General features: G+C 35.2%; 1 protein-coding gene across 4 annotated transcripts in view; it reads right to left on the bottom strand.

The window, feature by feature from the left end:
* Nebl (nebulette) overlaps positions 1–12440 on the bottom strand; it is a 329606-nt gene that overhangs the window by 54270 nt on the left and 262896 nt on the right. Inside the window, exons 9-12 of one of the 4 annotated variants that reach the window (XM_076831543.1) lie at positions 7529–7642; positions 5695–5799; positions 1340–1444; positions 29–136 (exon numbers count right to left, since the gene is read on the bottom strand). The exons of the other annotated variants lie outside the window; for them this stretch is intronic. Of the exons in view, the coding sequence (XP_076687658.1) occupies positions 29–136; positions 1340–1444; positions 5695–5799; positions 7529–7642 (432 nt within the window). The remainder of the gene's footprint in view (positions 1–28; positions 137–1339; positions 1445–5694; positions 5800–7528; positions 7643–12440) is intronic. 4 annotated transcript variants of the gene reach the window in all.

Below are 12440 nucleotides of genomic sequence, written 5' to 3'. Positions count from 1 at the left end.
AATAATTGATAACAAACCAGTGACCCACCTCACTTTGCATCTTTTGAGCTTCTTTGGAAGCTTGGTAAGATGGTGTCTCAACAAATTCAAGCATTGACTTTCCCTTATTTTTCTCATATTCTTCTTTGTATTTAACCTTTATTGAAAGAAATGTAAAAAGTATATTAACATCAGAGTTGGGAGTAGAGTTCAGTGGTAGAGCGCATGCTTAACATGCCCACAGCACTGAGTTACAACCCCAATACCACCCCCCCCCACACACACACACACAATGACCTTATATAGGCAAAATAAAATAAGTGTCCAAAATTCATCATCCTGTCTTTCAAAATCAAATTATTCTTGCTATTTAGGGGAATCCCTGGTGTTAGTGACATGTAAAAAAAGTAAATGGGTAATACATAAAACTTTTATTCGGAAATGCATTTTCATTAAAATTCTTATGAAATTATTTCTTAAATTGTATAATTATGAATTTATGACCATTCAACCCAAAAGAAATCATTTAATACTTAGAGCTTTCCGACAACAGAAAGAAAACAAATTTTAACATGCCTACTTCTGTCCATGTTTTTATCACAGAGAATGGCACAATGATCAACAAAAGTGTGGAAAGTGTGATAGCATGTGACATAAGGATGAAGTTTTGTGGTAAAAAATTAAATAATAAGAAGAATATAAAGAGAAAAAATGTACATTTCTAAACATTGAGGCATAAGATCATTATAAAATTTGTGTTCCATAAAACTTTATCTTAACAAATACTGGAAATGGCATATTTAACAAATATGCAAGCTTAATTTAAAAAAAAAAAAAGTAGACACTGACTTTAAAGTATACTAGGAAGAAGATATTTTTAAAAAGTTTTTTTCAGAGGGTACATAGGATTTCAGAGCTAGAAGAAACACTAATTTAGAACATACAATTTTGCCTTCTCAATAACACTCACAAATGAACTGAAAAATTATAATAAACCTGGCACCTGGAAAATGAGTTTTGCAGCTAAAATAACAAATCAGTACACTATAAAAAATTCAAATCATTTAAGACTATAGTTATATTAATTCTTATATTTGAAGTTTTTAAATTATGTGAAGTAACTGCTATTTTTTGAAATGGTTTTATATCAAAATATGGTACAAGCTCTCATCCCAATAAATTGAAAATAGTAACTGAGATTCCCACCCTCCCCCCCCCCCGCCCCGCAAAGCAACATTTATGTTCTCAAGATCTCTTTTTTTTTTAGCAATTGAATATTCTCAGTTGAGGGACTTAGCCATAAGTGTCCAAATGGTCCTGTGGTCCCAGCAGCGAGAGGGGGTACCTGACAAGTACCCACCTGGCTCTGAAGGATGGCATTGCCTTGTTGATGCAGGTGATCGGCAGCATCTGCATCAAAATGATACAGTCCTCTGTTTTCCTCAAAAAGCTTTTTATATTCTCGCTAAAACATAGAACATGAAAATAAGTTTAGGATAAAAGAGAGTGACCAGAACAATTAATACTTGGGAATGCAAACAAATATACAAGCCAAGAGCCACCAAAAGCTGCAACGCTGTTATCAAGTCTTCATCTGCAGCCAACTGGCACAGAGGAGGTGTCTGACACTGAGGTAAACAGAGACTGGGAGACAGACCAGCTCCGGGTGGTCAGCGTGGACAGCACAGGAAACACTCTGAGGACAGTTAACTATCAACAACAACCGAAAGGATATTCACAACACAAGAGCAGCGACATCAAAGCTAGTAAGGGGACCCATGTGGATCAGCAAGGTGGACGAAACCCAGGCAAAGTGCCTTGCCCTTACGGGACGGGGACATGTTTAATAGTGCTCACAAGAAGAGAACCAAAGAGAGTAAGAAGGGAACAGAAGGAAGGAAAGACAGAGGCTTGAAAGAAAAATATTGTCTACAAAGACTCAGCCATGAAGAAGATTGCAGGTCGTCAGGAAAATGAGAGGGTAGAAAGTAATTCAACTAATTTCCCTAATTCTAAGGAAAGGGTAGAGGTACCTGTAAAAGAAACAGAAATCTGAGCAAGGTGGTTGAATTTTTAAGGTGAAGAAATTGGATGAGCCTACTATTTAGACATATAGACGAAATGGTAAATTTGGAAGAAAACAGAATGGACAGGGATGCCCAATTTGGCTGCTGCAGGACTCTAAATACCATAAGCAGTAGTGAGACAGAAATCGCTTCATGATTTTCTAAAATCATTGGACTTTGAACACTTGGTTATGTCAACCTATTTAGAAAAGATTATAAACAATAGCCCTCAGAGACTCAAAGCTACAGAGACGTGGTTGCTCATTAGGAAACAGAAAGAGGAAGTGGGAAAGAGCCAGCCATAGAGAAGCTTATACTGGGTCTTAGGAAATTCTCTAAGGATGGGAAGGTGAAAGGGAAGAAAGTCCAGTACCAGGGATGGAAGGATGGAAGGCCCAAGTGACGGGCCACAGGACAGCTGCTGCTCCATGTGGGACGTAGCAATGATCCCCAGAGGGAGCCCCACCTCAAGAGCTTCCTGTCAATTAGAAAGCAAAGATATGTGTCTTCCAAAATTCTAACCATAAAGTAAAGGAGAAAAGTATGAAAGGAAGGTCATGATAATATTCACACAGTACATCTCCATTGAAGAGAACAATTTCTAAATTTTGGCTCCCCACAAATAAAAAAAAAAAAAAAATCAAAAACATTAAAAAAATAATGGTATGCTTAGAAACATCATAATTTTATTAGAATTTATTTTACTAAAAAAGAGGTTTTGTATAATACCTATTTGTAAAATAATCAATCGTGCCTTGAATGTAAAAAGCTAGAACTTCTTTCCATTATGGAGTTAAAAATTCAGAACTCAGAAAGTTTATTATACTTGGAATAATGGATAATACTAAAAATGGTTGAATAAATATTGTTCCCAGCATGATTATCTATTTTGCTTACAAAGGATTTCAGAAACTCTTACAAAAGAAAAATAAAATCTATTTAACTAAGAGCTGCAAAAGGTATTTCCAAGACATGGTCTTGTACTTCGGTATATAATAGTCTCTGTTGCCCCCTAGTGGAAGTTATAGAGAATAACACAATTATATGCACATATTGTGTGTATATATAGATATATTAAATCTACCTATATATACATATATCTATCTATATATATACACACAACTTACAGAAAATTATAAAAGATACTTAAAACTACGAGTGCTTCAGTTTCCAGGGGAAAAAAATTTTCTCAATTTAACATGGCTGATTCCCCAAACATTACATCATGTATAACCAGAAGAATGAGAAATTATACTCCATTATATATGATGTGGCAAAGTATATTATACTGTCATGTATAACTAATTAAAACAAATTTTAAAAAGATTTCCCTAAAAACCATGTATAACTGACAAAATTTGTAGAATATTGTTAATGAATAATCTTTTTCAATCTTTTAATAAAGTTAAGCCACCTTTATCAATCAATAAAATTTTAATTCTCTTTACATTAAAGTTTAAAATAAGGTTTTATAATATACAACAACTTTGAGCCAATGTGTTATTATAAAACATTATAATCCAATATTTCAGAGTAATACATATTTAAGTTAAACTCCTTCCCCATGAAGTAACCATTCATCCAGTTTTTCTGTGGAGGTGGGGAATAATCTATAATCTAGGCAAAGGCAATACCTGAATGAAGATTTAAATTTTATAAATGACGTCTAAAATAACACATAACTCTGCTGGTTTTCTCTCTGGAAAAGATGAGAGAAACAACTTATAATCACCTGGGGTTTTTTCACAGTTATAAAATAATGGTCAACAATCTTTTTTTAAAATGGGTGATATCATTTTTATTCTGTAATATAAAAATGGGCAGACCTTCCATTAACAGTCAACTTTCTTGAAAAATAAATACATGAGTAGCATGCATTCATCTAGGTGCTAAAATTTTAAATGATCACCATATTTTATTGGCTTATTTACATATAAATCCCCACATCCCTGGCAAATTCTACCTGAGTATGAATGGAGAACAGTCAAGGTCAAAGACCACTGTGATGATCAAAACTGGAAGTCAAGGGGCTGGGGTTGTAGCTCAGCGGTAGAGCGCTCCCCTAGCACATGCAAGGCGCTGGGTTCGATCCTCAGCATCACATAAAAATAATAAATAAAATAAAGGTATCGTGTCCAACTACACCTTAAAAATTTTTTAAAAAACTGGAGGCCAAAGACTATAAAGAAAGCAGAGGGCTCAGAGCATAGAAATCCGTCAATTTTAGAAACATGCCCATGAGTTGAGAAGAAAAACATGAAATGAAACAGAGATACCCAAGGAATAGAGGAAGGTGTACAGAGGTGCAGGAATGAGCTCTCACATGCAGGATGATAGGATTTCAGTGTCTCTGAATCTGACAATATTCTTCGAACCTCCCTTTCTTGCTCACAGAAAGAAAGAGAAGAATGACATATTGCTTTTCGCCCAAGGACCAGTGATTTAAAGGAAAGACAAAAAAGAAAAGAAAAGTTAAAACAAATCTCGTGAGTATGAATTATTTACATGCATTATCCACTTTCAGAAAGATGACCGTGATGTTGACTTCTGAGAAAGGAGACATACAAAATAAAGAACAGAAGTTTCAATCTATCAAAGCCAAACACTTGTAAAGTTGAACTGAAGCTGAATCTTATGATATATGTTTAGGAACCAAGTTTTGGCTATAGAGTTTTAAGTCAATGGCTGTAGACACATCTACTGCAACAACTATCCACTTCTTCTCATGTCTTGCCTAACAAATATATCTTTATCTGATCTGTGCCTATTTTAATACATTAGGACAATTTTGAGTGAGTATTAAAATAGGCATGAAGTAATTTGAGATCAGATTAGAGTTCATCATTATCATGGGACACCCTGAATTATATGAGCTTCAATTACCCCCTGGGTAATTTGGTAGGGGAGGGAAGTGTTTGAACTCAGGGGAGCTTAACCACTGAGTCACATCCCCAGTCAATTTTTATTTTTTATTTTAAGAAACTAAGTTGCTAAGAGCCTCACTAAGTTGCTGAGGCTGGCTTTGAACTCAAGATCCTCCTGCACCAGCCTCCGGAGCTCTTGGGATTACAGGCATGTGCCACCGAGCCCAGCTCAGAGTGATCTTTTTTGGGAACCAAAGAAGTCGACATAGCATCCAGGAGGGTGAGTCTCCAGGGATCCAAAACACTTACCCCTGCCAGCTTAGTTGCCTTGACAGAATATGGAAATCACAAGACTTATAGTATAGTGACAATGAAATATAAACACCTTTATGATTTATTTTCAGAGATTATACAATTTAGATGAAAACAACGTTTTATGTTATTGAAAGCATACTGCAGACACTCTGGACTAGCATGCACCAGAGAAAAGACCCCTGACTGGGGAAGAACCTGAACTTCAAGTGGCTTCAGTGTGAACAAGGATGAAGTAAGAGGAAGGAGGAGTCAGGAAGAATGCTTGCACAAACACTTTGAAGAGTAGCTGATTTAAGAGAAACTAAAGAACTAGCAAGAAACCTCTTTGTAAATCAACAGCTTTGGTGGGATTGGTGCAAGTAGACTACTACTTTTCAGGGAGCCAGTATTGGGGGTGGAATGACACACAGGCATGTCTAGGAAGCTGGTGAGCTCAGGAGCACAGCAGGTGAGCTATAGGACCCACTTACTCCGCTGAGCATTTTGCTGGCTTTCAAAGCGTGGTCTAAGAACAACAAATTTGGGAGATCTGAAACCGGATCGTGCATATTTTGCAAGTCTTTCTTGTACTTCACCTATGAAAATAACATAGAACAAAATACCCATCTAGGAGAAGAGAATAGGTTTTTGCATTTATTGCCAATACTATTGTTAACACATCATAAAAGTAGTACTGTTTAGTGGTTAACAGATGAATTTATAGGTAGCCACAAGATGGCGCTAATTCACTACTGAATGAGTAAAAAGTTTTATTAAAATGATGTTACAAGAATCAAGTAATTATAACAGAAACTCTGTTTTCAAGAATTGAAGACACTAGCCACTTTGTTCTTTAGACACTGTGCCAGTATTTCAATTTTGCTCCGTGATAACTTTAGGCTACTGGTGTTTTTCATTCTTTTGCCACACAGACATGTTTTGGGTTTTGTTTTTGTTTTATTTTGGTTTTTGTTGTTGTTACTTTGCCAACTATTTTGGAAATATCATACTAGAAAACGAAAATAATACACTGCTAGTAAAACAAGCATTAAAATTACTCACTAGGGCTGGAGTTGTGGCTCAGGGGTAGAGCACTTGCCTAGCATATGTGAGGCACTGGGTTTGATCCTCAGCACCACATAAAAAAAATAAAGGTATCATGTTCATCTATAACTTTTAAAAAAAGTACTTACTATCTTCCAGACACTTCTCTAAATACTTTATATATGTGAACTATTTAACCTCCACGACTCCCTAGTAGGCGAATACTTTATTCCCATTTAAAGAGGAGAAAACGATGAAGACACAGAATGATGAAGGGATAATAGGTGGGAGGAACAGGATTTAAATCCACCTATCTGATTCTAAGCCTGGATTTTTCCGCACTTGGATCCAGGTTCCTTTAAGTATATTTCATCTCTATTTCCCTGGTTTGTACACACATTTAAAAAATAAAATAGGAAAAAAAAATCATCTGACATTCCCAGTGATCCTAAAAGACAAAACAACAACCACAAAAAAATAAATAAATAAATAAGTTTTGACTGCTAGAGAGATGAACAAAAGTTGTTTAGTGAACACAAATAACAACACCTTCTAAACCTCATTGGAAGTAAGATTAACCAAGCCCCAAGGAGATGATAGGAATTGAAAGGTTTTATGATCTAACAAAGCAACAATCTGATAATGTTTCATTTTCATACTTGAAAATGTGCTCTACACATTTCAACCATAGCAAACTCATCAGTGTTTTCAATGTTTGTTTTATATTCTGCCTGTTTCTCATACATCTTATAAAATGAATCCTGATTATTTTTTAAAACATGAAATGCAAATAAATTTTATAAAGAAGTATTTCATAAGTCTTACATAAGATATATGAAATTATAAGCATTATCAGTCTAATTGTTTAAAATTTCTTTACAATAAATATCCATGTACCAGGAAGTACTTTATAATAAACCTAATGGTATGGACATAATTATACGAGTTAATTATCATCCTATCTACTAATTTGTGATAATACACATTTCTTTTCTACAAAACGCTGTAATCTATTTCTAAATTAGATATGATAATTTTATTCACAATACTATTCTTGCTTATTAACTAATTAGTAATCAGTAATCATTAATAGTAAAAATTATAACTATATATTTTTCTCAAAAAAAAAGGGTTCAGGAAAATATGCTTCAGTGTTTTCAAGTACAGACTACTTAGAAATTACATGATCCTGATTAAGAACCAGTAATTACAACACAGTCAGTTCTAAGAAAACAAGAATCAAAAGATATTGAAAATAATTTTCTAAGAATTACAACATACATCACTTGCAAGTATAGCGGCAAGCTGATTTTGCTTAAAAAAAGCACTTTCAAGAGGGTTGTAATGATGTTTCTTATCCTTCATTTCATTGTCAAATTTTTCTTTATATTTAACCTGCCACAAAAGAAAAAAATAGGATAAATCAGCACATTTGCGTTGAATAACAACACACTTGATTTTAAAGAGATCAAATAAAACTACCTTAACAGTGAACAGTAGCAAAATTTAAGTTCCTGGTTTTCATGACCTCCATAAAAGCTTAATGAGGCATAAATTTTTTTAGATGCAGTACTTGAACATTGATCATAAATACAATTAGGCATTAACTCAAATTCTTCCTATTAATGAAAATTATGCCTTGAAATATCAAAAATTTTAAATGTCAGCTTCCATTTCTACATTCCTATAATCTATGATCAATCAGAAATCAGGACAAGAATCTTAAGGTCCAGCATATTTAGAAAATGGGTCCTTGGCTCAGAATCTGAATATGAATTTTTCTAAGGGCATTGTTCCAAATAAAGGGCATGGTTTACACTATGGTCTTCTCTTGGTTTCCCATAGTTCATTTGTTCAAAAATTCATTTTTAAGAAATACATTTTCTGAAATGTCCTGGGCCTATTGAATGTTATTTTAAAATTTCTCTGCTTTAACAACACAATCTATTCATCCAGAAACCCATCTCTAAAATTCACTATGTTATTTTTGCTCTTTGTTAAATAGTCACAGGACAACAACAACAAAAAAAGAATTCAACTTATCTTGTAGGACTCCAATTTTCTCATGGGTAAAGAAATATGTTAGCGTATGTAATAATAATTAATTGGAATATAGATAGGAGTTCTCTACCAAAATAAATAAATAAACCTAGTTACTCACATCTCACACCCCCTTGATTCATGAAGCCAGAAAAGGATGTACAGATCTCAAAAGCAAAACTATTTTGTTCTCTTGCACTATTTTTACAATATTTACAATATGGTTTCTTATGATATTCTTGTAATGCACGTTTATTCATACATGTTGAGACTCTGCCTTGCACAAGTCTTTATTACACAGCAGTTTGGGAATGGCTCATATCATGTGTTTTAATCAAGCCTGTAACAGAGTGAGGGTCTCCTTCGCAGACCCGTGTCTGATACCTATGAGAACAGGCTAGTGAAAATCTTCTTGGGAATACAACATTTAGGAAATGTTTTGATAAAGTTTACAGGAAAGATTTTTCTCCATGGTCACATTATATAATAGCAACTTTCTGATATTCACATTGCCTAATACATTTATCCTGAATAACTGATGAGGCCTCTCTAAAATAAGAAAAGTTCTGAATTATTTAAAAATTATTATTTTACATCTTGAAATCAGGGACCATAGCACAAATAGGAGAAAAAAATAGATTTCCTTCACTACTTTACAGAGTAGCGGGCACAAAATCAAAGGTTTTCCCAGCCTGGTTCTAACACACAATGCCACCCCCCTGCTATGATGCGTTTCACTATATTTTAATGACTGGCTTGGTCTCTACTAAGTTTTTGGTGCTTCAAGGGAATTCACCCAACGATTCTGGAAGATTCTATAACTGGTTTCCATTTTCATGATGCCTCTGATCAGGCCACACTCACCAACACATTACCCTTTCTGAGCCAAACATTCTCCCTGCCAGTCAGGGTACAATGAAAACTCTAGTTGACACCATTTACATCTCCTCGTCAGCAGATCTAGCTGCACAATGTGGACTTGCATCAAGTTTCCTTTCAGTTTCTCCAGCCTCGGGCACCGTGAGTGACTTAGTTATGCTTTAGCCAAACAACAATAGTAAGTTCTAGGATCTTGGCTCTCAAAGACCATGGTACTGTTTCTGTGTACCCAGGAATTCCCAGCACAGTTACAGGAGGAGCAGAGGCAATGTGTGGGGAGGTGTTACTTGGAAATGAAAATGACAGCTCCTTATCAGTTATTAAACCTGGCATTTGCTCTTCCAAGTAAATGCATATTTCTGAAAAATAATAATCACTCTGTCATTCATATCCTTATATGGAATGCAATAATAAGCAAAGTACCGTAAAACTGATCTCATTCTCACCCTTCTAACTCAGGGCACCGAATGATTTGATTCAAAACACAGAACAAAAATACGAGAGTTTCCCTCATTAATTAATTAGCCAAAAAATAAAAATGTCTGCATCATGTGAAAACACGAACCAGACATTGACACACAACTCTTGTTTGCCTCACGGTGTAAGGTTCACACGTACATGAACTAAGAAAATGACCCATGGTTTGAGTAGGTGGCATCTCCCCACTTTTGACCGGTTCACTAGGGAACTACACAGACTCGCTCAATTAGTAAAATCAATTAATCAAAAAATTTTTCTGTTTTCCATCTTACAGTTCATACACCTGAGTGTCCACTGCTTAAGTCACACTCACATCTCCTAAGAGATCTCAGCAATGCTCTGCTGTATCTGGTTCCTAATGGGAACAAAGAGTGTCCCCTTGGATTATAAGACCACTTGAGAAAGGGAGAAATAAGTGTTGTTTGAAGATGCAAAAATACTCCTTAAGCCCAGGTGTATTATTCTGAAATGAAGTTTACTGCATATGATCCACATTATTTATATGCTGAATATCATACATAATGGTCCTGATATCACTGTTTAAAAATACAGGATAGGAATAAAGGATCAAACTTCTAAAAGTTTCCTAAAGAATTTTAACAGATTTTTCAGAGGCCCATACTTGGAAAAAACACAGAAACTCCTAGACAACAATGATGTAATTTAAACTGCCTCTGGACAGAGCAGTGTCCTGACAGTGCAAAGCCAAACACCTAGACCCACTGGTTAAACTGTCACGAGGGCTGAGGGCTTCCCCTTGACATCATCTGCAGCTCAGTCGCACCAATAACCAGCAAGGCAGGGAAATTTAGACCACAAATGAGAACTTTTCATCGTAGTCATATACACAGATGTTAGGAAAGAAACAGATAATTTAATGAATTCATTCTAATGATCATTAAAAATGAAAACTAAGCAAATAACACACCATCATATAGCTATTGGCATCAACTTCCTCTGATTTGGGATGAAATGATAAGTGATGAATGAAAAACAACCGATTTTTATGTAGAACCATTATTAAAATCAATCATATTCTTAAAGTCTAAATTTTATACAAAATGCTAACTCTGCCCTTACCTTCTTTACAAAATAACATCTTACTGACTCTGCATCAAATGTGAAAAAATCCAGAGGAAAATGGGTCCGATCAGTCTCTACATATTTATTGACAATCTGTGCCATTCTCTAATGGCAGATCAAAGACACAGAAGCCCTGCCATCCGGTTCTAAAAAAGTAGATATTTAAAACATGCATGCATGCACATAGATGCCTACTACTGATTGTGGCAAGAACTATAAGGAAACAGAATAAAGGGGAGGAGAAGGATACCAATTATATCTGCAAATCAGGAATGTGACATTTAAGCTGATACTTGGGTGTAAGGAGGTTGGCAGAGGATTTGTTTGCCAGGAAGGGAGAATGGGAGATTCTCCAAACCAATCAATACCCTTTGCCATTTAAGGACGATATTTATTACTAAATTTTTAAAGCAATCCATAATGGAATTTTTAGGTTTAAAACCCATTCTTATCTTTCTAACAAAAGCGATTTTAGAGCAAATACTAATAATTCTAAATACACAAATTTTCCTTGATGTTATGAACTAAACAATTCATTCATCATGTAGTCAAATTTAAAGTAATAAGATAATCCAGGAATACATTAACAATTATACTCTTAGAATTTTTTAAGCTGATGATGTCAACAGTTATTTACATTTGAGATACATAGAAACCAACCTTTTTCTTGGCACTGAGGTTTTTTGAGGTTTTTTTGTTTGTTTGTTTTAGTTGATTTTATTTCTATGGTCATAATTTTATGTATCTTCCAATTTAAAAAGAAAACATTTTCAACTATGAGAGCAAATCTATTGTACAAGTTAACATACGGAGGGACAGGCATGTGTTCCCATTACTTTTCTTGAGTAAAATTGCATAGAGCTCAATTTCCAGGTAAAATGTGAGCCCACTTGCTCTCTACCCTCCTCTTTTCATGGAGCTGTCTTTTCCCTCCATTCCAGGGCCACCTCCTTGTCATTGCGTTCTCTCCTAGAGGTCTTCCAGTGCTGACATGCTCTTTTCTCCCTGCACCTTGCCTCCCCTTAAACCCTATTCCCTGCTTACCAAATTCCCGCCTCATTTCCCTTCTATGTATTTGTGTGGTGTTATTATTAGCTTAGGAGCAAGAGAGTGCATGATCTTCAAAGTTGTCCACGAAAATAAGAAATGACACTTTGGGCCTTTATTTCTTTTTGATACACCTGAGAAGACAGATGAATCCTATGAGTTCATTCCAGGAGGCCTGCTCAGCTTTCCCCTTTTCTCAAGACTTTATTCATCATATGATCAATATGATGTAAGAATGTCGTAAAAAAGTAAAGATGATGGATAAAATGTCATTTGCCAATTATAATCTGCTTGAGCAGCAGATCACTTGATTGCTGAACACCAAATTTTTTGTCTAAGGATTCTCCAACAGGATTGGGATAGGATGAATTTAAGACTGGAATCTGAGAATCAGGTTCCTATTTCTGTTCGATTCTGTGTATAAATTCATCTAAAAAAAAAAAAAAGAAAAGAAAACACTCTGTGTATCTATAGTAAAGAGACTCCTAAGAAGTTGTGTAATCTTCCATGGGCCAGACACTGTTTTTGTTTTGTTTAGGGGGTAGTACTGGGGATTGAACTCAGGGCACTCAACCACTGAGCCATATCCCCAGCCTTATTTGTATTTTATTTAGAGACAGGGTCTCACTGAGCTGCTTAGCACCTCCCCATTGCTAAGGCTGGC

This window comes from Callospermophilus lateralis, chromosome 13, assembly GCF_048772815.1.
Source record: "Callospermophilus lateralis isolate mCalLat2 chromosome 13, mCalLat2.hap1, whole genome shotgun sequence".
Taxonomy (NCBI): Eukaryota; Metazoa; Chordata; class Mammalia; order Rodentia; family Sciuridae; genus Callospermophilus; species Callospermophilus lateralis.
Note: the sequence above shows the minus strand (reverse complement) of the source record. Positions and strands in the feature narration are given on the sequence as shown.